This window comes from Spermophilus citellus, assembly GCF_964194105.1.
Source record: "Spermophilus citellus genome assembly, chromosome: 3".
Taxonomy (NCBI): Eukaryota; Metazoa; Chordata; class Mammalia; order Rodentia; family Sciuridae; genus Spermophilus; species Spermophilus citellus.
The window spans coordinates 218,606,026-218,632,359 of NC_138184.1; the positions used below are offsets into that span (position 1 = coordinate 218,606,026).

The 26,334-nt window shown below is 38.1% G+C and overlaps 1 protein-coding gene across 3 annotated transcripts in view; it reads left to right on the plus strand.

The window, feature by feature from the left end:
- The window catches only part of AGK (acylglycerol kinase), a 97,200-nt gene that overhangs the window by 64,536 nt on the left and 6,330 nt on the right, over window positions 1-26,334 (plus strand). For all 3 annotated transcript variants that reach the window (XM_081283027.1, XM_081283028.1, XM_081283029.1), the window contains exons 10-15: window positions 1,269-1,348; window positions 10,898-10,955; window positions 15,519-15,666; window positions 16,526-16,623; window positions 23,353-23,423; window positions 25,281-25,365. In XM_081283027.1, coding sequence (XP_081139153.1) covers window positions 1,269-1,348; window positions 10,898-10,955; window positions 15,519-15,666; window positions 16,526-16,623; window positions 23,353-23,423; window positions 25,281-25,365 — 540 coding nt within the window. The remainder of the gene's footprint in view (window positions 1-1,268; window positions 1,349-10,897; window positions 10,956-15,518; window positions 15,667-16,525; window positions 16,624-23,352; window positions 23,424-25,280; window positions 25,366-26,334) is intronic.

The following is a 26,334-nucleotide window of genomic DNA, read 5'->3' on the forward strand; positions in this document are numbered from 1 at the left end:
ATTATACTGCATAGAGGTATGAATCAGCTGAGAAAAATTAACCAGAAATTATAGAAATAAAATAAAAATTAATTTATTAATTGAAAGCAGGACATGGTGAGACCAGCTCTGATGGAGACAGGATTTGACAACAAAATGGAGTCTGAGCAGCTATTTATGTGGGCAAGTGCACCAGAGGGATTCAGTGGGAAGAACTTCTTCAGGAAAACAGGAGGAAGATGGAAAAAACAAGTTATTTGGGGCTTAGCAGGTTATGCCAACCTCCTTTATCTCTGGGCAGGCTGGGATTTAGAAATCAAGGCTTTTAGAACTAGTGAGTTCTATGGCAAATACAGAACTTTCCCCCATCAATAGTAATTGCTTTGCAGATGTGCATCCTCCCGGCACCCTTGTATCATGGGGTTCCCCAAAGCAGTGTTTCATTGATTAGGGTTTCACATAGTTCAAAGCAATGATTTATCAACCACCTATGACATAACTGGTTCTACTGCCTTTTAGCAAACTCTCTATTGTGTCTAGCATTTGTCAGCTCTCTTTAGAATTGAGGGTGGCTGTTAGTTTTCAGCTCTTGGGATTTAGCTATGATTTTTGAATACATAAATAAATAATTCTATCTAGAATCTTGGTGTATATATATTATATATACTTTAAGGATATATATTATATATACTTTAAGTATTAAATTCTTAGGGTTATTGTTTGTTGGATGATTTGTCTCATTATTGCTTAATACACCAATTTGTTAGAAACTTAATAATTTTAATATGTGAGATTTGGCTATACAATATTATATTAAATCTGAATCACTTTTTACTCTGACTTGACGTATATTTGTGTTTTCCAATATTCAGGTGATATATCCTAGAACATCAGAATTATATCTTAAGAGTTCTTGGTCCTTTAAAGAGAATGCAGGCTTAAGTTATCTTTGCCTTGGACAAGTTTTTGAGGGAGAAGGAATTCTGGCTGACCTGATTAGTGACTTGCTCAAGAACTAGCATAGTTCCTGAATTTACAATCTGGGAGTATGATAATATGTCCTTGATGACAGATTCATGAGACCTAATATATAAAAATTACTTTCACTTTACAGTATGGATTATTCAAGTTCTCTTTCCCTATGTTAAGAGGGTTAATTTCTTTAATGTTTGAACATACTTTTTAGAATCTGGGTTATTGGACAGCATGAACACTTGCTGGGTCCTTACACATAGAGAGTTCTGAGCTATTGTATTTGTGAAACTAAATGAAGTATATTTCATTTCCAGGGTGAAAAGGAACAACCTGTATTTGCAATGACTGGCCTACGATGGGGATCCTTCAGAGATGCTGGCGTCAAAGTTAGCAAGTAAAGGATTGTTACATTGATAGTTTTTTAAAAATCTTTTTCTGTCCTTGCCTTTGAGGTATTAATACAGTGGTCTGGGAATAAATCAGGTGGGCCTGGAGGTTGAACTGGGTATGATTAATGAGGTAGGAACACTGAGCCAGAGGTTTGCATCCTGTTTGCTCAACAGTAGCTTGTTGGGAGCTGAAGAGCAGAGTGCTCCATCTCTAATTTTAGTCACAGTATTTGAGTGGACATTTAGGCTCAAGCTAGAAGGAAGGGAAGCTGAATGCCTGCCATACAGCAGCATGTTCAGCTGGGTTCTGAGCTGAAGGCATTGCATGGCCTCAGTTTAATGGAGCTTTTACAGTCCTGATTGGGGTACCTTTCCTGAGAGGTGTTTTTTGTTTGTTTGTTTTTTGAAGGCCTCACAGATTAAGAGACCACTGGCTACCTCTCTTTGAGAAGGGTGAAAGGTGGACACCTGGCTGTGATGTGACATGGGTGAACAGGCTGTAGAGTTGCTGATTAGAGGGCCATTGCTGGCTTTCATTGCAATAGACTTATTTTTGGAGAATCCATTGTATGAAATGAAACTCTTGGCTGGAAAAGAGTGCATGTTGTGTTCCATTTGATGAGGCGAGATTGAGGAGGCTAGGGCTTCCACCGTAGGACTGAGGGAGGTGCCCTGTGAGGTGCACCTTATTCCTGGCAGATGGTGTTTTTGTCTTTCTTTGTCTTAAGGCCAAGAACTTCAGATTTCAGTGTAGTTTAGCTGATTGTGGTTGATCTCATACACAGCTCTCACATCAAGAAAACCTTCTTGGGGCTGGGATCATAGCTCAGTGGTAGAGCACTTGCCTACCATGTGTGAGATGCTGGGTTTGATTCTCAGCACTGCATGTAAAAAAATAAATAAAATAAAGGTCCATTGACAACTAAAAATAAGAAACCCTTCCTGTACTTGGCAGGCAAGTCTGCCACACTTTCTTTACAGAAATTTCTCTTACTTGTTTCACTTTATTATTCTTGCTAATGAAATTTCTGACTGTGAAATGTCAAAAGACAGATATTACTGTGTTATATTGCACACTGCAGTCTTAAATATTTCACATCTTCTTATTTGCAAGTATACCATGATTATGTCGATGCCACAAATTACCTTGTGTTTGATCTGCAGTCTCATATTCCCACAGCTCACCAAGAAGAATTGCTTAGCTCTCCCTAAAACAGGCGGATGAGAACAAGTTGCTTTCCAAAATGTGTTGATCAACAATTAGATACAAGCACAGGTCAGGCCTCTTAGGAATATCTCACATACTTGTCCTGTATTTTGACAAGTTTCCAAACAGTGAATTTTAAAATTTGGTGGTGGTTATATTATACCATGACTAGGACTGGCCACTGAGTTGCTTTTTGTGTGAAAGGAGAAACAGAAGGGATACAAGAAATCACTCCCCAGCTGGCCATAGGAAGACTACAAGCTTGGTATTAAAATTTGCTATTGGTAGAGGTGAGGGAACTGCTGACAATTTAGAAATAAACTGCCTGAGTCAGGATGTTTTCTACTTGGCTAACTGGGAAAAAAATCAAAGTATAAAGTAAGCTGGAAAAAAAAAAAAAAATCAGATGACCAGGGCCCTTGTTAGTAGCCTCACAGTATTAACCTAAATAATGATTCGGAGTGCGCCACATTGCCTCTGGAGTCAGTCTGTACACATTCTGCTATTCCAGGCTCTGCTTACTGTGTCACTGGCCCGTAGTTATGTATTTATATATCTTTATTTTTAAGCTTTCCTTCTTTTTCTGTTACTCTCACTATTTTCCATATCTTTGCTCCTCCTCTTGCCTAAAATGACTTCCTTCCCTCTTTTGTGTACCTAAACCCGACTCAGGCCAACCTACATTCTAAGCTCTGTACCTTTGCTTTATTCTTGTGCCATTCATTTCACAAGTGTGGCTGCTCCAGAGGTTTTAGGCCTTTAATGATTTTTGTCTTTTGTTGACTCCCCTTGCCAATGATAAATAGTGAACGGTTTAAACCATGACCTATATATTCATGTATTATTTTCTATTATTTGGGGGTTTATTTTCTCTAATCATAAACTCCCAAAGATGGGAATTTTAAACTCTATATTTTTTTGCCTCCATATACATAGTGAGAGCTAAATGAGTATGGATCAGAATCAGTAGGGAGCAATGAAAGTAGGATGGTTGATAACAGATAAATTTCAATAAAGGAATCTACTTTTTCCCCCCACATTTTTTATCGGTGCATTATAGTTGTACATAGTGATGGGGTTTGTTGTTACATATTTGTACTTGCACTCAAGATGGCAATATAATTTTGGCCAGTATCACTCCCCAGTACTTCCTCCTTCCTCCCAACTCCTGGTTCCTTTCCTTTATTCTACTGATCTCTGATTTTCTTTTTTTTTTTTTTTTTTAAGGCTATTGAAATTTATTTGCTAGATGTTTAAGATTAAGTTTTTTTAAAATTTTTTTTATTTTATTTTTTTTTATTGGTTGTTCACAACATTACAAAGCTCTTGACATATCATATTTCATACATTAGATTCAAGTGGGTTATGAACTCCCAATTTTTACCCCAAATGCAGATTGCAGAATCACGTCGGTTACACATCCACAATTTTACATAATGCCATATTAGTGACTGTTGTATTCTGCTACCTTTCCTATCCCCTACTATCCTTCCTCTCCTCCCCTCCCATCTTCTCTCTCTACCCCATCTGCTGTAATTCATTTCTCTCCTTGTTTATTTTCCCATTCCCCTCACAACCTCTTATATGTAATTTTGTATAGCAATGAGGGTCTCCCTTCATTTCCATGCAATTTCCCTTTTCTCTCCCTTTACCTCCCATCTCATGTCTCTGTTTAATGTTAATCTTTTCTTCCTGCTCTTCCTCCCTGCTCTGTTCTTAGTTGCTCTCATTATATCAAAGAAGACATTTGGTATTTGTTTTTTAGGGATTGGCTAGCTTCACTAAGCATAATCTGCTCTAGTGCCATCCATTTCCCTGCAAATTCGATGATTTTGTCATTTTTTAGTGCTGCGTAATATCCATGGTGTATAAATGCCACATTTTTTTTATCCATTCATCTATTGAAGGGCATCTGGGTTGGTTCCACAGTCTAGCAATTGTGAATTGTGCTGCTATGAACATCGATGTGGCAGTATCCCTGTAGTACGCTTTTTTAAGGTCTTCAGGGAATAGTCCGAGAAGGGCAATAGCTGGGTCAAATGGTGGTTCCATTCCCAGCTTTCCCAGGAATCTCCATACTGCTTTCCAAATTAGCCGCACCAATTTGCAGTCCCACCAGCAATGTACAAGAGTACCCTTTTCCCCACATCCTCGCCAGCACTTGTTGTTGTTTGACTTCATAATGGCTGCCAATCTTACTGGAGTGAGATGGTATCTTAGGGTGGTTTTGATTTGCATTTCTCTGACTGCTAGAGATGGTGAGCATTTTTTCATGTACTTGTTGATTGATTGTATGTCCTCCTCTGAGAAGTATCTGTTCAGGTCCTTGGACCATTTGTTTATTGGGTTATTTGTTATCTTATTGTCTAATTTTTTGAGTTCTTTGTATACTCTGGAAATTAGGGCTCTATCTGAAGTGTGAGGGGTAAAAATTTGTTCCCAGGATGTAGGCTCTCTATTTATCTCTCTTATTGTTTCTCTTGCTGAGAAAAAACTTTTTATTTTAAGTAAGTCCCATTTGTTGATTCTTGTTATTAACTCTTGTGCTATGGGTGTCCTATTAAGTAATTTGGAGCCCGACCCCACAATATGTAGATCGGAGCCAACTTTTTCTTCTATCAGACGCAGAGTCTCTGATTTGATATCAAGCTCCTTGATCCATTTTGAGTTAACTTTTGTACATGGCGAGAGGAGGGGATTCAGTTTCATTTTGTTGCATATGGATTTCCAGTTTTCCCAACACCATTTGTTGAAGATGCTATCCTTCCTCCATTGCATGCTTTTAGCTCCTTTATCAAATATAAGATAGTTGTAGCTTTGTGGATTAGTCCTCTATTCTGTACCATTGGTCCACCTGCCTGTTTTGGTACCAGTACCATGCTGTTTTTGTTACTATTGCTCTGTAATATAGTTTGAAATCTGGTATCGCTATACCGCCTGATTCACACTTCCTGCTTAGAATTGCTTTTGCTATTCTGGGTCTTTTATTTTTTCATATGAATTTCATGATTGCTTTATCTATTTCTACAAGAAATGCCGTTAGGATTTTGATTGGCATTGCATTAAACCTATAGAGAACTTTTGGTAATATCGCCATTTTGATGATGTTAGTTCTGCCTATCCATGAACAGGGTATATTTTTCCATCTTTTAAGATCTTCTTCTACTTCTCTCTTTAGGGTTCTGTAGTTTTCATTGTATAAATCTTTCACGTCTTTTGTTAGGTTTTCCCAAGTATTTTGTTTTTTTTGAGGATATTGTGAATGGAATGTTTTTCCTCATTTCCGTTTCAGAAGTTTGTCACTGATATACAGAAATGCCTTTGATTTATGTGTGTTGATTTTATATCCTGCCACTTTGCTGAATTCATTTATTAGTTCTAGTAGTTTTTTTGTAGACCCTTTTGGGTCTTCTAGGTATAGAATCATGTCATCCGCAAGTAGTGATAATTTAAGTTCTTCTTTTCCTATTTTTATGCCTTTAATTTCTTTAGTTTGTCTAATTGCTCTGGCCAGTGTTTTGAGAACTATATTGAATAGAAGTGGTGATAGAGGGCATCCCTGTCTTGTTCCAGATTTTAGAGGGAATGCCTTCAATTTTTCTCCATTCAGAATGATGCTCGCCTGAGGCTTAGCATAGATAGCTTTTACAATGTCAAGGTAAGTTCCTGTTATCCCTAGTTTTTCTAATGTCTTGAACATAAAGGGATGCTGTACTTTGTCGAATGCTTTTTCGGCGTCTATTGAGATGATCATATAGTTCTTATCTTTGAGTCTATTGATGTGGTGAATAACATTTATTGATTTCCGTATATTGAACCATCCTTGCATCCCAGGGATGAATCCCACTTGATCATGGTGCACAATTTTTTTGATGTGCCTTTGTATCCGATTCGCCAGAATTTTATTGAGGATTTTTGCATCTAGGTTCATCAGAGATATTGGTCTGTAGTTTGCTTTCTTTGAGGTGTCTTTGTCTGATTTCAGAATCAGGGTGATGTTGGCCTCCTAGAATGAATTTGGAAGAGCTCCCTCTTTTTCTATTTCCTGAAATAACTTGAAAAGTATTGGTATTAATTCTTCTTTAAAGGTTATGTAAAACTCTGCTGTATACCCATCCAGTCCTGGGCTTTTCTTGGTTGGTAGTCTTTTGATGGCTTCTTCAATTTCATCCATTGATATTGGTCTGTTCAAATTGTGTGTGTATCCTCCTGACTCAGTCTGGGCAAATCATATGACTTAAGAAATTTATCGATGTCTTCACTCTCTTCTATTTTATTGGAATATAGGTTTTCAAAATAATTTCTAATTGTCTTCTGTATTTCTGTAGCATCTGTTGTGATATTGCCTTTTTCATCCCGTATGTTAGTAATTTGAGTTCTCTCTCTTCTTCTCTTCGTTAGCATGGCTAAGGGTCTGTCAATCTTATTTATTTTTTCGAAGAACCAACTTTTAGTTTTGCTAATTTTTTCAATAGTTTCTTTCGTTTCAATTTCGTTGATTTCCGCTCTGATTTTAATTATTTCTTGCCTTCTGCTACATTTGCTGTTGTTTTGCTCTTCCTTTTCTAGGGCTTTGAGATGAAGTGTGAGCTCATTTATTTGTTGGTGTTTCCTTTTTTTGAGGAATGACCTCCAGGCGATGAATTTCCCTCTTAAAACTGCTTTGATTGTGTCCCATAGATTCCTATATGTTGTGTCTGTATTTTCATTTATCTCTAAGAATTTTTTGATTTCCTCCTTTATGTCTTCTGTAACCCATTGATCATTCAGTAACATATTGTTCATTTTCCATGTAATGTAGGATTTTTCCTTCCTTCTTTTATCATTGATTTCCAGTTTCATTCCATTATGATCAGATAAAATGCATGGTATTATCTCCACCCCTTTATATTTACTGAGGGTTGCCCTATGGCATAATATATGGTCTATTTTTGAGAAGGATCCATGTGCTGCTGAGAAAAAAGTATATCCACTTGAAGATGGTTGATATATTCTATATATGTCAGTTAAGTCTAGGTTATTGATTGTGATATTGAGTTCTATAGTTTCTTTATTTAACTTTTGTTTGGAGGATCTGTCCAATGGTGAGAGAGGTGTGTTGAAGTCTCCCATAATTATTGTGTTGTGGTCTATTTGATTCTTGAATTTGAGGAGAATTTGTTTTGTGAATGTCGCAGCACCATTGTTTGGTGCGTAAATATTGATAATTGTTATGTCTTGTTGGTGAATGGTTCCTTTAAACAGTATATAATGTCCTTCCTTATCCCTTTTGATTAACTAAGTCTTGAAGTCGATTTTATTCGATATGAGGATGGCCACCCCTGCTTGCTTACGAGGACCATGTGCGTGGTATATTTTTTCCCAACCTTTCACCTTGAGTCTGTGTATGTCTTTTCCAATCAGATGTGTCTCCTGGAGGCAGCATATTGTTGGATTTGTTTTTTCAATCCATGTTACCAGCCTCTGTCGCTTTATTGGAGAGTTTAAGCCATTAACATTTAGAGTTACTATTTATATATGGTTTGTACTTCCTGCCATGTTTGATTATTTATCTTTTTTTTTCTAATTTAGTTTGTTTCTCCACGATTAGCTTTCCCCCCGTCCTCTGTCTTTACTGAGGCACTTCCCACTGATGGTTTTGGTTATTGTTTTTCATTTCTTCCTCGTGTAGTGTTTTGCTCAAGACGCTTTGCAATGCTGGTTTTTTGGCTGCAAATACTTTTAGCTTTTGTTTATCATGAAAGATTTTTATTTCATTGTCATACCTGAAGCTTAATTTTGCTGGATACAGAATTCTTGGTTGGCATTCATTTTCTTTCAGTGTTTGAAATACGTTGTTCCAGGATCTTCTTGCTTTCAGCATCTGTGATGAAAAATCCGTTGTTAACCTTATTGGTTTACCCCTGAATGTAATCTGCCTCTTTTCTCTTGTAGCTTTTAATATTTTCTTTTTGTTTTGTATATTGGATATCTTCATAACAATGTGTCTTGGCGTTGGTCTACTGTGATTTTGTGTGCTCGGTGTCCTGTATGCATCTACAATTTGTATATTCGTATCCTTTTTTATTTCTGGAAAGTTTTCTGTAATTATTTCATTCAGCAGGTTACTCATTCCCTTGGTTTGAATCTCTGTGCCTTCCTCTATCCCGATGACTCTTAAATTTGTTTTTTTTTATGTTATCCCATATCTCTTGGATGTTTTTCTCGTGATTTTTAACCAGCCTTTCTGAGTTGGCTAGACTCTTTTCAAGATGAAATATTTTGTCTTCATTATCTGACGTTCTGGCTTCTACTTGCTCCACTCTGTTAGTGATACTCTCATTTGAGTTTTTAATTTGGTTTATAGTTTCTTTCATTTCTAGAATTATTGTTTGATTTTTTTATAATCTCTATCTCCTGATAAAGATGCTTAACTTTTTCTTTTATCTGTTTATGTAATTCATTTTCAATGTATTCTTTCACTGTTTGAATTTGCTGTCTTGTATCCTCTTTAAGGTTCCATTCCATCTGTCTAAGGTATTCCTTGAGTTCCTTACATGACCATTTTTCTGATGGCTCTAGGTCCTCCTGAATATTTAGGTTGTCCTGCATTGTTTGTACTCCTTTTCTTCCTTGCTTTTTCATGCTGCTCATGTTACTTCTTGTTCTGTTTGACTGCTGAGTTACTGTTTACTCCTATAAATTTATTTGATGCTATTGCTACTGGTTTCAATGAAGTTATCTCCTCCGCCGCGTTTTGGTGACATCAGTTCTCCGCCATGGTGGTATCCCATGCATATGGTGACAGTTCGTTCCCTTTGCCGGGTGATCAATGCAATGGGTGGGTCCTGACTGTCTCTCTCAAGCCCCGTTTCTATCCTGTGGCCACTGCCTATGAAGGCTCGGTTGGCATTTACTTCCTTAGGATCAGAAGGGCTGACCAGTTGTTTTGGTGGGATCGTTAGTGCTGAGTCATAGCGGTTTGTCTGCGAGATGCAGGTGAACGAGAGCTTGAATGCAGCCGATCCCGGCTCGGTGTGTGTTCTGAGAGGCCCGTACTCTTCGCCCCAGATCCACGTCAGCTCTGCATTGCCTAGTGATCCTGTATCCCCGGTTCCTTGCTTTCCTTCTATTCACCAAATAGTATAATGTGTGAAACCTTTTCCTTTCCAGGTCAGAGTCGGCCCCCTCTGGCTTCTGCCTCGAGCCAGGAGCCACCTGGTGGGGTAGCGAGGTTTACACAAAAGACTAGCAGGAGAGAGGTCTCTTCGATTTTCATGAGAGGACCCTCACCACTAACACCACCACCTTTCTGTTCCTTTTTCCTCTCTATCTTCCACATATGTGAGAAAACATATGACCCTGGACCTTCTGAGTTGGGCTTATTTCACTTAACATAATGTCTCAAGTTCTTTCCATTTTCCTGAAAATGCCATAATTTCATTTTCTTTATGGCTGAATAAAACTCTAATGTATATATCATATTTTCTTTATCCATTCATCTGTTGATGGATACCCAGGCTAGTTTCATAATTTGGCTATTGTGAATTGTGCTGCTATAAACATTGGATATGCATCTAACTCTATAGCCTGAGGACTTTAATTCTTTAGAATAAATACCAAGAAGTGGTAAGGCTGGATCATATGTGGCTGGATCATATCATGCCTAATCTTTTGAGGAACCTCTTTACTGATTTCCATACTGGTTATACTAATTTATAATCCCACCAACAGTTTAAGTGTTCCTTTTTCTCTAAGTAAGAGGAATCTACTTTCTAATTCCAACTAGGCATCTTCCTTTCTTCAGTAACTTTTATGTGTCTAGCAGTACTCAGTGGGTCCTCTTCACTTTGGTTTAACATTTGCCACTAAAACTGCATAACGCAAGTAATGTGAAAGTATGCTGGTTTACAAGTTTTAATTGTTGGTGTGTTGGTGTGTGAGAGAGGACATGGGGTACAGGATCCCATCGTGTGTCCTACAACACATTAGGCTGTGCAGCATCTTCATCATCTCAGTGTGGCTTCAGCATCCTCTCTTTGCGGCTCTTTTGACTGTGTTCTCAACTGCATTTTGTGGTTGAAATTCTGTATTATAATGATACTTTTGAATTTAGGGGCTCCAGATTCTGGTTATTTGTCTCTTGTAAATTGCAAACATCTTTCTACTGTCTAATTACATACAGTTGGCCATGGCATTGAAATACAGATTAAAATGTACTGTAGTATGCTTATGTTAAGCCACAGAGCCTCCAGAGCAGCAAATCATAATAGCAGTGTATTTCTAACATATCATTTATCATGAGTGCTATCTATCATATTGTTATATCTTTTAATATTCTAATCATATTTATCTTGGTCTTCCTCAGGTACTGGTATCTTGGGCCTCTAAAAATCAAAGCAGCCCACTTTTTCAGCACTCTTCAGGTAAATGCAATTTATAATGTAGAACCTGCCCTGTGTTACTTTGTTGTTTTTGTGATGTGTGCATTTGAGGATTTTTAAAAATTCCTTGTAACAAATGCATGTGGCATACTCCAACATTAAAATGGTCCATTTGATTATATACAATTATAGAAAGCATTCTTGTTTTTGTAAGAAACCACTGCTCATCTACAAACTCATTTCTTCCATGACCAAAACCATATTTAATTTCTCTTTGATATTTTACTTCCCTTTGTTATTCACTCACTTTTAACAGACAAACCTTGAACAGAATGACATATATCTCAATTATTTATATGTGTCTCTATTAGTACCTGCCAATGAATTGAAAATTTCTAATGGAATATATCTAACTGTACTTATGTATAATGTCAATAGGTTTCAAACTATACTAGCCAAATATGGGTAATGGTTACTGTATTGGACAGTACAGATATAGAACATTTAAAATTTTTTTCTTTTAATATTTCTTTTTTAGTTGTCAATAGACCTTTATTTAATTTATTTATATGTGCTGCTGAGAATCCAACTCAGGGCCTCACACGTGCTAGCAATTGCTCTACCACTGAGCCACAACCCCAGCCCTAGAACATTTTCATCATCAGAGAAGGTTCTTTTGGATAGTGTTGCTATATATACTATACATTAAAAATTATTAAGGGCTAGGGGTCTGGCTCACTAGTAGAGTGCTTGCCTAGCATGTGTAAAGCCCTGGTTAGATTTCCAGAAGAGAAAAACAAAAAGAAAAACACAGTAAAAATCTTGGCACAGAGAAAATCTCAGCAATTTATATTACTGAAATGCTAATAGAAAAATCATCCTTATCTGTGGACTAAATACTATGATCGGCTTTTATGCTAATCAAAATAGTATAATCAGTTTGGCTGGCTAATCTGAAAATTGGTAGTGAGAAAATTGGTTCCAATGTTAATATTCAGATTTATCAAGTTTTTTTCCTAATTATAAGAGTAATACTTGTCCATTGCAAAACATTTGGAAAACATAAATCCCTTAACCTGAAAAAAATTCCTGTTGGATTTAAAACTTAAATGTTAAAAACTAATATTGCTAAAATACAATAGTGATTTTAAAAATTAACTTGCCTTTCTATACCAGAGGCAGACTGGATTGTAAAGTGCATTATTATCCAAGAGAGTAATCACACTGATGAGCAGTGGGTACGTTTAGGAATAAACAGCATGACTATATGTTGAAAGGGTGGAGTACTGTTTCCGCAGTGTATTCAGTAAGCAATTATTGATATAAGTCTAGGATACCAAGCCAAACAAGAGGTTTTCTGACTTCAAGAAGTATTTATATGCTTGAGAGAAGTATTACAAGAAAATTTACATTTTGGCAAGTGCTAGGGGAGAAATAGGAAAGGATGAGATGGAAGCAGAGAGGGCAGCTTCCTAAATCTAAGTAAGGGTCAGAAAGCCTTCTCAGTGAAGGTGACACTTATGCTAAATTTTGAACTGTAAGTAGGACTAAAAAAGGGCATTTTGGTTAGAGAGACGGGCCTCGTGAAGTCCTCGTCATAGTGATGGACCATGGTCATTAATTATAGTTTATGCCGTAGGATGTCAGGAGAGGAAGCCGGAGGACAGATTGGGGCAGGCTTTGATGTGCCATCTGACCTTTATCCTTAAGGCACTGGGGAGTTTTTGAGTCTTAAGCAGAGGCACATCATGAGCAATCTGCATTTTGGAAAAACTGTTTGGCAGCAGTGCAGGCAAGAGATTAGACATGTGTGGCTAAAGGAATGACATTGGAGAAAAGAGTCTTATAGTAATTCAGTGATAAGGTATAGACTAAGGCAGTAACAATGAATGTGGACAGTGCAGGTCAGATCAGAGAGCTCTTGAGGTTAAAGGTCTCAAAAGTTGGAAGAACACTGGACTGCCAGATTTTTGGTTTAAGGTACCGGAGATTGGTAACTTAGTTTTTCATTAATGTTAATAATACTAGAGTAAGATCAAGTTTGTGAAGAAAGATGAAATTTTTAGTTTTGTTTGTGTGAGCTTAACAGAGAAATGGAGATACAGTTGTGAGTTGGGTGGAATTCAGCAGAATGGTCTGGTCTAAAGAAATCTATTTAGACGTCATATGTGCGTGAGTGGAGTTGAAACTCTGGGTTTGGTGAAGTCACCATTGACAGATGGCCAGGAATAGCCTTGAGGGATTAAACATTTAGAAAGCTGGAAAGGATGACTGGGAAATGCTAAGAAGAAATCTAGGAGAGTTCCAACAGAGAAGCCCACAGAGAGGAATTTCTAGAATTGTAGGAAGCAACAGCAAAGAGTCTAGATCAAGATGGGAATGCGTCCTCAGGATTTGGCAGCCGTGGTGACCTCTACAGTTGGGGCAGGGTAGTGGCATATTAAGGAAAGCTAAGGAATGAGCGGGAGAGAACTTGGCTTGGGGGAAGAAAGAGAAACTTGATTTTGAAGAGGAGTTAAAAAAAATGCAAAAGCTGGAGAGAAGTAAACAATAGATCAGTGGAGTGTTTTGTTTTTTCTTAAATTTTTTCCAATTTTTTTTCTAGTTGTAGATGGACACGATGTCTTTATTTATTTATTTATTTATTTAAATTTTTATATGGTGTAAGGATCGAACCCAGGGCCCCACGTGTTTGAGGCAAGCGCTCTACCACTGAGCCACAACCCCAGCTCCTGGAGTCAGTCAGTCTTTCTTTCTTTCTTTCTTTCTTTTTTAATCTTAAAGAGAAATATCCATGTTTTTATACCCAGGGGTAAAAGAAAAGAATAGGAAGAGGTGAAGACAAAGGAGACTGAGAAAGCATGACTACATTGACAAAAATCCAGGAGCAGGTAGAAGAGTGTAGGATCCAGAGTTATCCTGGGGCAAGGAAGCAATGCAGTTTTTACTGAGATGGAAGTTCTGGATGAAATCAAGTTTATAAATAGTTAAGGACATTCTCACAAATGTACCTGATGTTCTCATTGAAACGAGTTATCTGCCAAAAATGAGGTGGGTGATGATGGTGGCATGGAAGATTTTGAAGATGGAAGAGAGGAGATTTAGGGTTATCAAGTGGCATTCAGGACCTGAGACCAAAAATTTGTGGTGGCACTAATATACTCCTTTAGGAATGTGTTTGTCTATCAGTGCTCAACAGGAGTATGTTTTTTCTTTTTAATAGTGCTGAGCCCTGATGTAGGAATACTGAACGGAGCAGCAAGATCCAGAATTGGGGCTCTCTAGGGCCCATGTTATCAAAGAATAAAGTCACAAGAGGGCCAAAGAGTAATGGGGAAAAAGGTGATTTAAAGTAATAGACTCTTAATATGATACTAAGAGAACATGGAGAGATCAGGAACAGGAATTAACAATGTGATTGAAAAATTTGTGATTAGGATCTCTGAAACCAAAAAATAAGACCCTTCTTTTCTTCTTCTAAATGTGAACCAAGTTATGAAAATATGCAGAAGCAGGCAGTTAGAGATGAAAATATCCGCAGGATTGCAAGATGCAGCCTAGACTTGTGGTCACAGTCTGATTTCCTAACAATTCTGATTGTATTTGTCCAGCTGAAACAGCCAGCCCCTCCTGGACAGAGACCACTGGGTAGGCTTACTGTTTGCATGAAGAGGCGAATGTGTCTCAAGGACAGCCAGTGTCAGGGAGGGAGGAGGCAGGGGTGGTCCCACATGTCAAGAACTGGGGAAGAATAAGCAAGCAGTGGAGTACTGTTTCCTAATTTGCCCTTTTGAAACCAGAGAACAGGGAGGTGATTCCCTCTAACAGACATACTGGGAACAAAAGAATCAACCAGAAGACTCCAGAATGTGTTTACAGAGTGGGCCATCAGGGTTTTAGATGTCCAAGATGGAATAGTTCTGAGTAACTGTCAGGGATAGGATGAGCTATGGAAATGGTTGCAGTGGTGAATCAGAGGGTTGAGAAGCTAAGGTGTGGTTTTAATTATTCCTGTGGGCATCAATGCAGTTCAGGATGATGCTGATGTGGGATGCCAGGGAGTAGATGAGCATGCCCTAGGTGAGCACAATGAGCTTTGAAGCAGAAATGAGAGACCTGGATTGGGTTTAGAGTGTGAGACTGGGATAAACCGTTCTGGCCTCTTTGTGAAGTATGATTCCAGATGTGAAGTAGGTATTTGATGCAGTTAGATTTTTATCAGTCTCATTTTTGTGTCACCAATTGTAAACCAAAGATAAGTTTATTATGAGATGACTACTCTGTGCTCACTCACACTGATTTTTTTTTTTTTTGGCGGGGGTGGGGGGGCAGTTGGGCAATTGTGAATAGCGGTTGGCAGTCCATTTTGGTCTCCTCCCTGCTGTATGTTAAGGAGAGCAATGAAGGCAGCAGTCACTGAGTTCATGGTTCTCAAGAGAGCTTGAAAAGGAAAGGAAAGCTTGAGCATTCCACATTCCAAATGAATGAGAACTCCATCTGAGAGAGATCATTACTTTCTACCAGGAATAGCAGAACACTAACCTTACTTCCAGAGTTAGTAACTGTGCATGCATGACCAAAGTTTTTATCTCTCCACATTAATAGGAATGGCCTCAGACTCATGAAGCCTCCATCTCCTACATGGGACCTACAGAGAGACCTCCCAGTGAACCAGAAGAGACCCCTCCCCGGCCTTCTCTGTACAGGAGAATATTACGCAGACTTGCCTCCTACTGGGCACAACCGCAGGATGGTGAGCAACGTGGAACTGCACAGGAAAGCCCTGCTCACTTAGGAGTGTCCTTAAGCAGTCCCCCCACAACCAGAGACATAACTAGGACAAGAGCAGTCTCTAGGATCATTGAATCACCAGTCAGGGTGCCACCAGAGCAGAGCCCAAACAATGCCCTGTGAATGGACATAGTAGTCTCTACCCTCTTTTTGTCATTAGCATTTATGGTATTAGTATCACGTAGGGGTGCTGTCCCTGTTTGGTAAAGAATTGAAGAACAGGACACAGAGATTACAAGCAAGGAGGTTTATTACAAAAGCAACAGAAACAGATTTCTCTGAAGAGAAGGGGCCGCAAAGCTGAGAATCCAGTAGGGGAGTTTTGGCCTCTTCTTTTTATGGTCTCTGGAATTTCCTCCTTTCCTTTTTTCCTCCCCTGTCCACACTCTCCTTCTGTTATTGATTTATGCACCCTCTGCCCATGCATCTGTTTTAGTTTTTCTATTGGATTCCCTGCTTAGTAGCATGAGTACAGAAGTGTCTGTCTGCCTTGTGTCCACAAGTGCCTTCGTCATCCAGGAAGTTGACCTCATCAGAATGCCCTCTCCATGCTCCTTTGTTTAGCCCTGCCCCTGACTTCCTCCTCCCTGGCTGTCTTGTCCTGGCTGCCTAGGTCCTACATCTCCGTCAGTATTGTTGCTGCTTTCAGTATGGGTGTTTCAGGCACTTTTCCTGTCTGTGTAAGAAGGGTGAAGTAAATAAGGCTAAAGTGGATGTGCTGGCAGAAGGTCTTGGGAAGCTGAGTTGAGCCGCTGGTAGCTAGTCAGTGGTGGGGATTGAAATTTCAGTGGAAGAAGCTGACCTGTGTTGGATTCCCACAGCCCTCTCACAAGAGGTGAGCCCAGAGGTCTGGAAAGACTTACAGCTGTCCACCATTGAGCTGTCCATCACAACCCGGAATGGCCAGCTTGACCTGACAGTAAGTATGCTTGTTTATTAGAAAAGCATTTGGTGTCTAGGAAGAGTACATGCTTTTCTTATATTAATCCAGTCTTTTTGTTTTTACTCTGTGGGCGTAGAGAGGAAAGGATCAGGAAAAAGATGATTGGTGTGCCTTTAAGGAAGAATAGCATTGAGAAGCAGCAGCTGAGCACATTTGTGGCATAGACGCTTAAGGGCCTCTGAGCAGGTATTCTGGTCATTCTTAGTCAGCCTTCAGAGGGCTTAGGACAAATGGCCTTTACAAATAAAATGCTAAAAAGATAGCTACTCTCATTTGCCACTGGAATAAAAAATTGCAGAACTTTTACTTGGGTAAATATCCATTATTCTTGTAACTATATTAAATATGTGGATTCAGATACCCAGGAGAAACACACTTTCTCTCTCTCTCTCTCTCTCTCTCTCTCTCTCTCTCTCTCTCTCTCTCACACACACACACACACACACACACACACACACACACATACACATACTTATATCATTTGGGTCCAATCTATAACATACACTATCCAATGTAATAGCCATTAGACTCATGCGACTATTTAAATTAATTAGAATTAAATTTTAAAACTCAATTCTCAGTCACACTAGGTATACATTTCAAGCGCTCAAAAGCCATATGTGGCTAGTAGCTACTATATTAGAAAGAACAGATATAAAACATTTCCATCAGTGCCGAAAATTTGATGGATAGTAGTGCTATAGACAATGCACTAAAAAGAAATATGTTAAAATAAAGCTTGGTTTGGCAAACTGGTCTTCTAGCTGTTTACAAATAGCCCATAAGTGAAGAATTGATTACCTAGCTTATGTGGTGGCAAGAAAGTGGGGGGAGGGGGGAAACGGAAAAAAGTATTTTGTGGCACATGAAAAGTGTATAAAATTCACATTTCAGTGTCCATACATAAAGTCTGATTGGAACACAGCCATGTTCATTCATATACATATTGTCTATGGCTACCCTCCTGCTATAGTGGCAAGAATGACAGAGACTGTGGTCCCAAAGCCTAAACCATTTACCATCTAGGCATTTTTAGAAAAAGTTCATTGGCTCTGGTATGGAGAAACTATAGTAATTTATATTAGTGAGAATGACAATAGAAAAGTCATTCCGAACTGTGGACATTCAGCTTTTATGCAAATTGAAGGAGTCTATTCGTTTTTGTCCTGGTCAGTCAGAAAATGGTGCATAGAATTGGAATGCAGTGAGAAATTTGATTCCAATGTTAATATTCAGATTACTGAGTTATTTTCTAATCATAAAAGTGATGCATATTCATTGCAAAATGTTGGGCAAACAGGTCCTTTCATCTAAAATCATTCCAGTTGAATTAAAGAATTAAATTTAAAATAATAAAATTACTGAAGTACTAGAGTAGAATCTTAAGTGATTATAGTATAAATTTGGGGATAACAAGGTCTTTATAAAACCACACCCAGGGCAAAAATTCATATTCACATATTTGTCTACTTATCTAAAAAAGAAACTATAAACAAATTTTTAGTCACAAATTGGGGAAAATATTAGGATGTGATAGACCGGGAGTTAATATCTTCCTTTATCAAAGATTCCTAGAATATATAAATAAGAAATGGACAAAGGACTAATATTAAAAAATAGACAGTTAAAAATAGAAAATTCACAAAAGATACATATGAAAAAATAGCATCTATTTGCTGAGCATTTACTACATGCTATGTACCCTCCTAAGATTTTTACATTTATTTATTATCTTATATAATCCTCCTAACTATATTATCAAAATTTTTCATCTACTTTTTAAGGATAAAGGAACAAAAGTGCTAATGTCAAAAATGCAAATTAAAATAGTAACTAATGAATTACCATAGATTACAAAGCTCAGTGTCAGTATGGGTTGGGAAATGAATGGTCTCATATATTCTTCATGGGACTATAAATTGTGACACCCTGTCTCAGGTAGTATATATATGAAGTGTTTAAAACATATGCATACCCTTGCCTTTTAGGTGTAGAAATTTATCTTACAGAAATGATCAGATAAATACATAATGTAGTCAGTCCTTGCTTTTTTACATAATGGAATTCTAGACACATTGGTGGAAGTGAATAAATGAAGGTTAAAAAAGTCTGTTCCAGAGGAATTTTACAAAGAAATATAAAATTTCTGCTACTCATTTCCTTTATAATCAGAGTATGGCAATATGTATTTCCAGTACTTTGTTCGAGTTCTTTTACCATTGTTCTTTTCTCTGATGATGGAATACCAATGAATGGGTTCAGTGACTGTATGATTGCAATGCAAGATTAGCTACTTTCAGAATGCTGAGTGCTGTTCATCTGTGTGCCAATTATAAAAGTATATGATACTGTGCTTCTTATCACTAGTAGCAGCACATTCACTTTTTTCTTCTTTCTACCCCTCTTTGTAAAAAATAAAAGCAAATGCAATAAAATATTCAAAGACAATGTAGCTACCATGTAATGGCTCAAAATGTTTACTTATTAAAAAGAGTATATTCAGAATATGAAAGAAGCTTTAGTAGTATGGAACATGTGAAAGTTAGCGTTTTGTATAATGTCTATTTAAAATAGCAAAATATATGAAACAAACTAATGGACTAATTAATTTTATATTTACTCAAAATTATATATACATTTATATGTAATCGTCTATATTTATCGACATGGCAAGGTGCTCATCATCGATTTTTTAAAGAAAAAACAGGTTAAAAAGATTTGCATCAAATGGTTCCATTTTTGTTGAAAAAGGAAATACTTTAACCCGTAATTGTTTTGTGAATGATGAAGGTAAGGTTCCAATTTTGTTCTTCCAAATAGCCAATTGTCCCAGCATCATTTGCTGAAACATCCACTTTCCCTCCATTGATCTTCACTAATCTACTGCCGTATATCACGGATCTATGTACGTGTAAATATTTCTAGTTCCCCAGCCTGTTCCTCTAATTTTTTATATTTGTATTCTGCTTCTCTTATTATAGTTTTATAATGAGTTTCTCTGTTTTTCTTCCTTTTACAAAAGAGTCTCTTGACTATTCTTGGCTCTTTTGACATCTATAAATATTTTAGAATGATTATTTTATTAAATTCTACATTGAATCTTTATAATATTGGTCCAAGTTACATTGTACCCATAGATCAACTTGAGAAATGACATTTCTATAGTATTATATATTATATAGTATTATATAGTATATAGTCCACCATCTGAATGTGGTACATATCTTCATTTATTTAAATCTTCAATATCTCTCAATGACGTTTTTTAGTTTTCTCAATAGCACTGTCTTTTGCTACATCTATTTCTAGTTGTCTTCATTTTTGATGCTGTTATAAATAATATTTTAAAATTCCATTTTCTGAATATCCGACTTAATAGATGAACAAAATTGAATTTGTGTTGATGTTGAATCAGTAAGCTAATAAATTCTTAGTAATTATTTGCCTATGGATACCTTCAGATATCCTTTAGATTCTGTATAACTGCAAATAATTCAAGTTTTCAGACACTTATCCTTACAGTCTTATCTTACCTTACCATACAGGCTATGACTTCAATAGTGTTGATACAGGAGTTGTTGTCCTTTTCCTGATTTCCAGAAAGACTTCATTGCTTTATTTTTTTTTCTTCTTTTTAAGAGACCTTTTTATCAGATGTAAGAATTTTTTCTTCTAATACCAGTTTTCTAAGAGTTTTTTTAAAATATCTCACTCAATTTTACCAAGTACCTTTCCAGCATCTATTGAATTGATAAACTTTTCTCATTTACTCTACCAATATAATAGTTTGATTTCTCAATGTCACTGCGACTTTTGATCAAGATAGAACAATAAATAACTGCTCTACCTCAGCACTTTAAACATGAGATAAGAAACAGCTGTTGACAAACATTGGTGTGAAATCGGCAGTCTGGGACAGTGGTCCCAGAGAGAAGGGAATCAAACAAGGAGAGCCCTGTGCTTGCAGAGCTCACTGCTGGAGAGAGGCCACAGGGAGGGGACAGGGACCCAAGCAGAGCCCAGCCCTGTGGTTTCCTCAGTGAGGGATTGTTGAGAATTTAGAGAGATTAGGGCAACTAGAATTGCAGGCCAGAGTACAGGAATGCTGCGCCAGGAAGTGAACACAGGTCTGTTTCCTGTGGAGTCTTCAGCTGAGCTTATATAGCTGTGTGCATGTGAGAAGCCACCTGGAAGCAGTAAGAGCTACCACCAAGGAACAGGCTCCATCTCAGGAGACTCAGTCAAATCCCAGGGCCAGGAATAGTTTGTGTTCCCACCAGCCAGGGTGAAAGTCCTTTTCAAACCTTGGGTATTGAGTACCATCCTCAGAAGGTACTGCCTCCACAGTGGCACAAAATTAGGTACCTCTGCTCCCTCCTAAAAAAGCTTAAGGGCTGGCCTCTAGGAAGTCACAATTTCCAAGTAATGTAACAGTGCCTCCAGAAAAAGTTTGAGAAGTTGGCAAAGGACTGTCCTCAGGCTCAACTGACTTTAAAATAGTCTTTATTTAGTTGTCTTTAAATAGATGAAAAAAAACGAGAGTATTTTGTTACATGTGAAAATTACATGAAATTCAAATTTAAGTGTCTGTAAGTAAAATCACATTGGAACCCAGGCACACTAATGATTAAGTGCTGTCTGGCTGCTTGCATGCCACTGTGGAAGAGCTGGGTAACCAGCATGAAGATCTCATGTCTGCAAGCCTGAAACGATTATTCTGTGGCCCTTAACAGAAATCATCTGCTGGCCTCTGTTCTAACTGGAACTTAACTCTGCTTTCCCCAGAGCACCTTTAAGTGGTGGCTGTTTTCCTTCCCCTTGCCCCGCACATCAGGCCCGTTGACAAGCTACTTGTCTTCCTTTCTACTCCTCATTGCTTCAGACCAGTCTTGCTCCTTCCCTCTGACAACCTCCCCAGCACAATGTCCTATCAGACAATATGGTTTTTCCCAGCATCTACTGAACCCTGGCCATTCCCATTCATTTCCCTCTGATGTTATTTCCTGGCTCACTGTCTGCCTCTGCCAAAATGATCCCAGTCTTAATTCTCAACACAGCAGGCAAAGTAACCCTATTAAAGCCAGAGCATTTCCTGCCTGAGAATCCGCTCTTCATTTCACTCAGCATAAAAGCCACATTCCTATGGTAGTCTGCAATGCCCTACTGATCAAGTCCCCCCTTCCCTTTCCATCTCCTTCTGTTGTCCTTGCCCCTCTGCTCCAGTGACACTGGCTTGCTTGCTCTTCTTTGCACAGGTCAGGCATGCTCCCACCTCAAGGCCTCAACCTGGGCAGTTTCCTTAGAGTGATGGCTCATCCACCGGGACCAGTGGTTCTCCAAGCATGGTCCTCAGATCAACAACTTGTTAGATATGTAAATTCTTGTGCTTCACTCCATTTTTACTGAACTAGATAGAAACTCCTAAGATGGGGCCAAGAGTCTTCATAAAAATTAACTGTAATTGACAAAAACTATAATATGCGTCAGTGAGAACTGCTGTCCTGGACATTGCTACTCCCCTCACCTCCTGTGGGTTCTGTTTAGAGATTACCGTCTCACCTGGACTCCTCTTTGAAACATAGTCACTGCCATTAATGCCAACTCATGGTCCTTGCTGTTTCTTTAACCTCATTTTAAAATATTCTGATATGCTTCTAGATGCACTTATACTCAGTAATTTACTATTTGATGAATTTTCTGTCCCCTCTACCCCAACAATCAAATATAAGTTCTTTGTAGGCAGAAATGCATGTTTGTTTTGTTCATCAATGTAACCCAGACACTGAAGTTTATGGTACATGGTGGCACTCAGCAGTATGATGACAGGGAAACTCCAAGCAAGGTCATCACACTTATGTCAACATACTCTGTTCTGTCATTCCTAGTTGAGATCTAGGTGTGCTTTGGTGGTACTCTTGAACCTTAGGCAAAGGCTCAGGCCCTCCAAGCCCTGAGTTATCCTGGTCCTGCACATTCTGAACCTACCCAAACAGAAGCCAGCACAGAGGTGTTGGGATTGATTGAAGGAGGGATAGTTTGTATTGCTGGCTTTTGACTGGGAGCAAATTGTAGGCAGCAGTACAGGAACCAAGTACAGTGAATTATTACTAGTGCTGCAATAATAATTTGTAGCTCAAATCTTCCAGAGCTTTCTGTAGTTGGAAATGGAAGGTTCTTAGAACATTATCAGGGAACAAATGGATTGCTGTTTTCCAACTCTAGTTACATACCAGATTTGCATGTACAGCTTTTTAAAGAACACAGGCACCTAGGCCCTTTTTGCCAAGCAGTTTTATTGTGGTATGGTAGAATGCTGATGTACAGTGAGGCCTGAGAATCGCTGGGATGGATGGCAGAAAGGTTGGCTTGCAGGGGAAGGAAGGACTCCTAGAGATTTTAATGCCTTTGACTATTAGTGAGTAACACAACTTCAAAACCCTCCCATCTTAAATTTTTATTTTGCTAATTTAGTAAAAAAAAATACAAGCAAACAAAAAGCCAATGGAGATGACTTTTATATTAATTTGCAACAAAGCTCTTAATGAAAAGAAGGACAGAAAATATACTTAGAATTAAATCATTAGAAGTAAAATCCCCTATATGTTGCACAGCTTCAAAATATGAACCTCCAGGGCTGAGAATGATAACAGGCTGCATTAGCCAGAAATTTAGGTGTACTGACATTAGTATTCTTAATCTTTTTAGAGCAAAGAAGACTTTATGAACATCTGCATTGAACCTGACACTGTCAGCAAAGGAGACTTCATAACTATAGGGTAAGTGGACTGGGGTTTGCAGGACGTGGGGCTTCTTTAAGTAGTTTGAATCTACTTCACTGAGTAGTAGATCCAATAAAGGCCTGTCTTGCTTGGTAACTTGGTCATTCTTCCTTCTCTGTGGGGTTGATAATATATACAGTGTCTCTGCTTCAGTCCTGTGCCTTTTGGAAAGATCAAACTGTAAGAATAGTCTTTTGCCTTAAAGAATTCAGTGTAGCACACATATTGTCAAGAACTCTAGTTTTAGTGTCAAAGAACTGAATATAAATCTTGATTCTGCTACTCACTGCTCTTGTGATTAATGTCATTTAACTTTTCTGAATCCTTTTCCTCATCTAGAAAATGGAACAACATAACCATCTCTACTGTTCTTGGGACATTTTTTAGTATCAAATGAGAAAGTTTATGAATCGTTCAGCACTTCACAGTAGCCCTTACTATTCATGTCTGTTCACCTTGTCTTCCTATTCCCAGGGCATTAATGAAAAACTTGAAAAGGTATTGAGTACCTTGGACACTTCCCAGGCCTTTTTCTCTTTCCCAATATAACATACCCTTCCAACTCCTGCTTGATTTGTTAAGTCCTACCTCTGCCAGAATTTTATTGGCTAAGAATACTATAAACCCTCCAACAGTCAAAGCATCTGAGGAGCTGGCTTGTTCCCATGCCAACTGGTAATCTGCTGGCTCCATCCTTCTGAGCTTTGTCTCAGCGCTCCCTCTCGTGCCCATTTAGGGATTGAACATTTCTGCTGCAGCGGCCGGGTCTCCATGGCTGCCTCATTATCTACACCAGCACTGACAGCAGAATGGTTTTCATTAGTTTGTAATGTTCTTGCCTTTGGTACAAATTCTTCACATACTGAATAGCTCCTTCTGCAGCCTTTGATTCATTTGCTGTATCTGGAGTTAAGGGAATAAAGGAAAAGCCTGTCCCTTCTCCTCCCAGTGTCTAAAAACCACACACCATCTTAACTGAGAGTTTGGCCCGTGTGACCAGCGATATTCACATCTCCTTAAGAACACTGACATCCAAAAACAGGAGGAGAACCTCATTATGTTGATTGAGCTAAGTGAAGTCATGTTCAGCAGCAGCTCGAGTTTCCCTTTGGTCCTTATAGGAAGTGAACTCATAATGTATGTGTCCTTTCGATATCTAAATAGAATGTGATGAATTTGCTTTCAGAACTCTGAGTTCCTTTTACTAAAAAGTACTATCTCCAAGTAATGCAAGAAATGATTAAATAGTGGACAACTGTACTTGGGTTAGCTTTTCCTCTTTTTCTTCTTAACCATGATTAGCCATAAAGGGTATTTGTGCCTGAGGTTGAGTATGTGTGTATTGGGTATTTTTACTCCAAGTCCATTTAGTAAAGATATAACATGCTAGGTAGATTGTCAATGAGTGTAGAGAATCATTAGATAATGTCTAAGACTAGTTTTTAAATATGAATATCTAACTTAAAGGAGAAAATATTTTTATTCTTAAGTAATAATCACAGAAACCAAATAGAAGTTTAGTATGTTTCCCAAATAATTTAATTCATTTTAATTTTTAAATTTGATAACTATCAAAGAGTTAGGTAACATATGGAACAATTTAAATAAAGAATAATCAGGGAAAGACAGTGTTAACTTCATGCACAGCTCTGAACAGAAAATAAGCCTTCTCAAGCTGAAGACATCTCAGTGCTGGGCAAGAAGTCACTGGGAGAAAATTTATTCACAGAACCCACCACTTCATAGACCCTCTGACTACTTTTACCATCTAAACGAGAAAGAACTTGCTGTATTCTTGTAGTCTAATGCGGTTGCCATCACGGGTTTCTAAGTTTGCTTTTTCTGTCTGAACAGAAGTAAAAAGGTAAGAGACCCCAAACTTCGTGCAGATGGCTCCGAGTGTCTCCAAGCCAGCAGGTGCACCCTGCTTCTTCCTGAGGTGAGGAGGGCAGGGGCATGGGGTCTGGGGTCCTATAGGATCTTTTTGGTCTGTCTTCCTTTCTTTTCCCCTTCTTCTTCCCTATTAATTGTCCAACCTTTAGTGTCTAATGTGCTGAGCATTTTGCCAGGGTCAGGTCATAACAAGGGAGACCTGAAAAGGAGGCAAACTTCCCTTCTGAGTTACAGATTGGAGTTGGTCTCCTTCTGAAGATTCAGTTTTCAAGTCAAGGTTCTTCTATAAATTGATCTTTAGTTCTCTTGAGTATTTATTTTTTCATGTGTCAATAATGATGTAATACAAAGAATTCTCTAGCTGGTAAATAATGGTTTCATTTTAACATGTTTTTATAAAGGATCTGGAAGCAGATTTCAGTTCACTGAATTTTTCTGTATTGAAATTCCATGCTTAGAAGAATAACCTATATAAGTGCAAGTGGAGGTATCTGAATTGTAAGGCTAGTTATTTAACTGGGGCACTCCAGGAAAAAAAAGACACTACAGGCTGCCTCTGAAGACTGTCTGCAATGCTACTGCATTTAAACAGGAATGTAGGTAAACAGGAATGTCACCATGTGACAGGCACCACAGCTTCAACATAGCAGATGTTAAACGCATGAATCGTGGAAGAGCCTCATAGACTCAAATATTGATAAAACTTAGCAAGTCTTAGAGAAAAATAATGAAAATGATCCAGTTGACAAAATGGTTTGTCTTTCTCCATTTCCATTTGAGAAAGATTATATTGTTATTTGTGAATTCTTTAAGGATGTGGCATATTTATTTTAATAAATATTTGAAAATTTAACCTTGTTGTTCTAGTTCCAAAATACTGTGGAAGGGAAGAGATTGAAGTTAAAAAAATTCCTTTTTCATGAATAGAATTGGGATGTGTTCAGGAATATCACTGTATGTCATTAGTGGGCACCGAAATATTGAAAGAACAATAGCATAAGCCCACAGAGAAGAC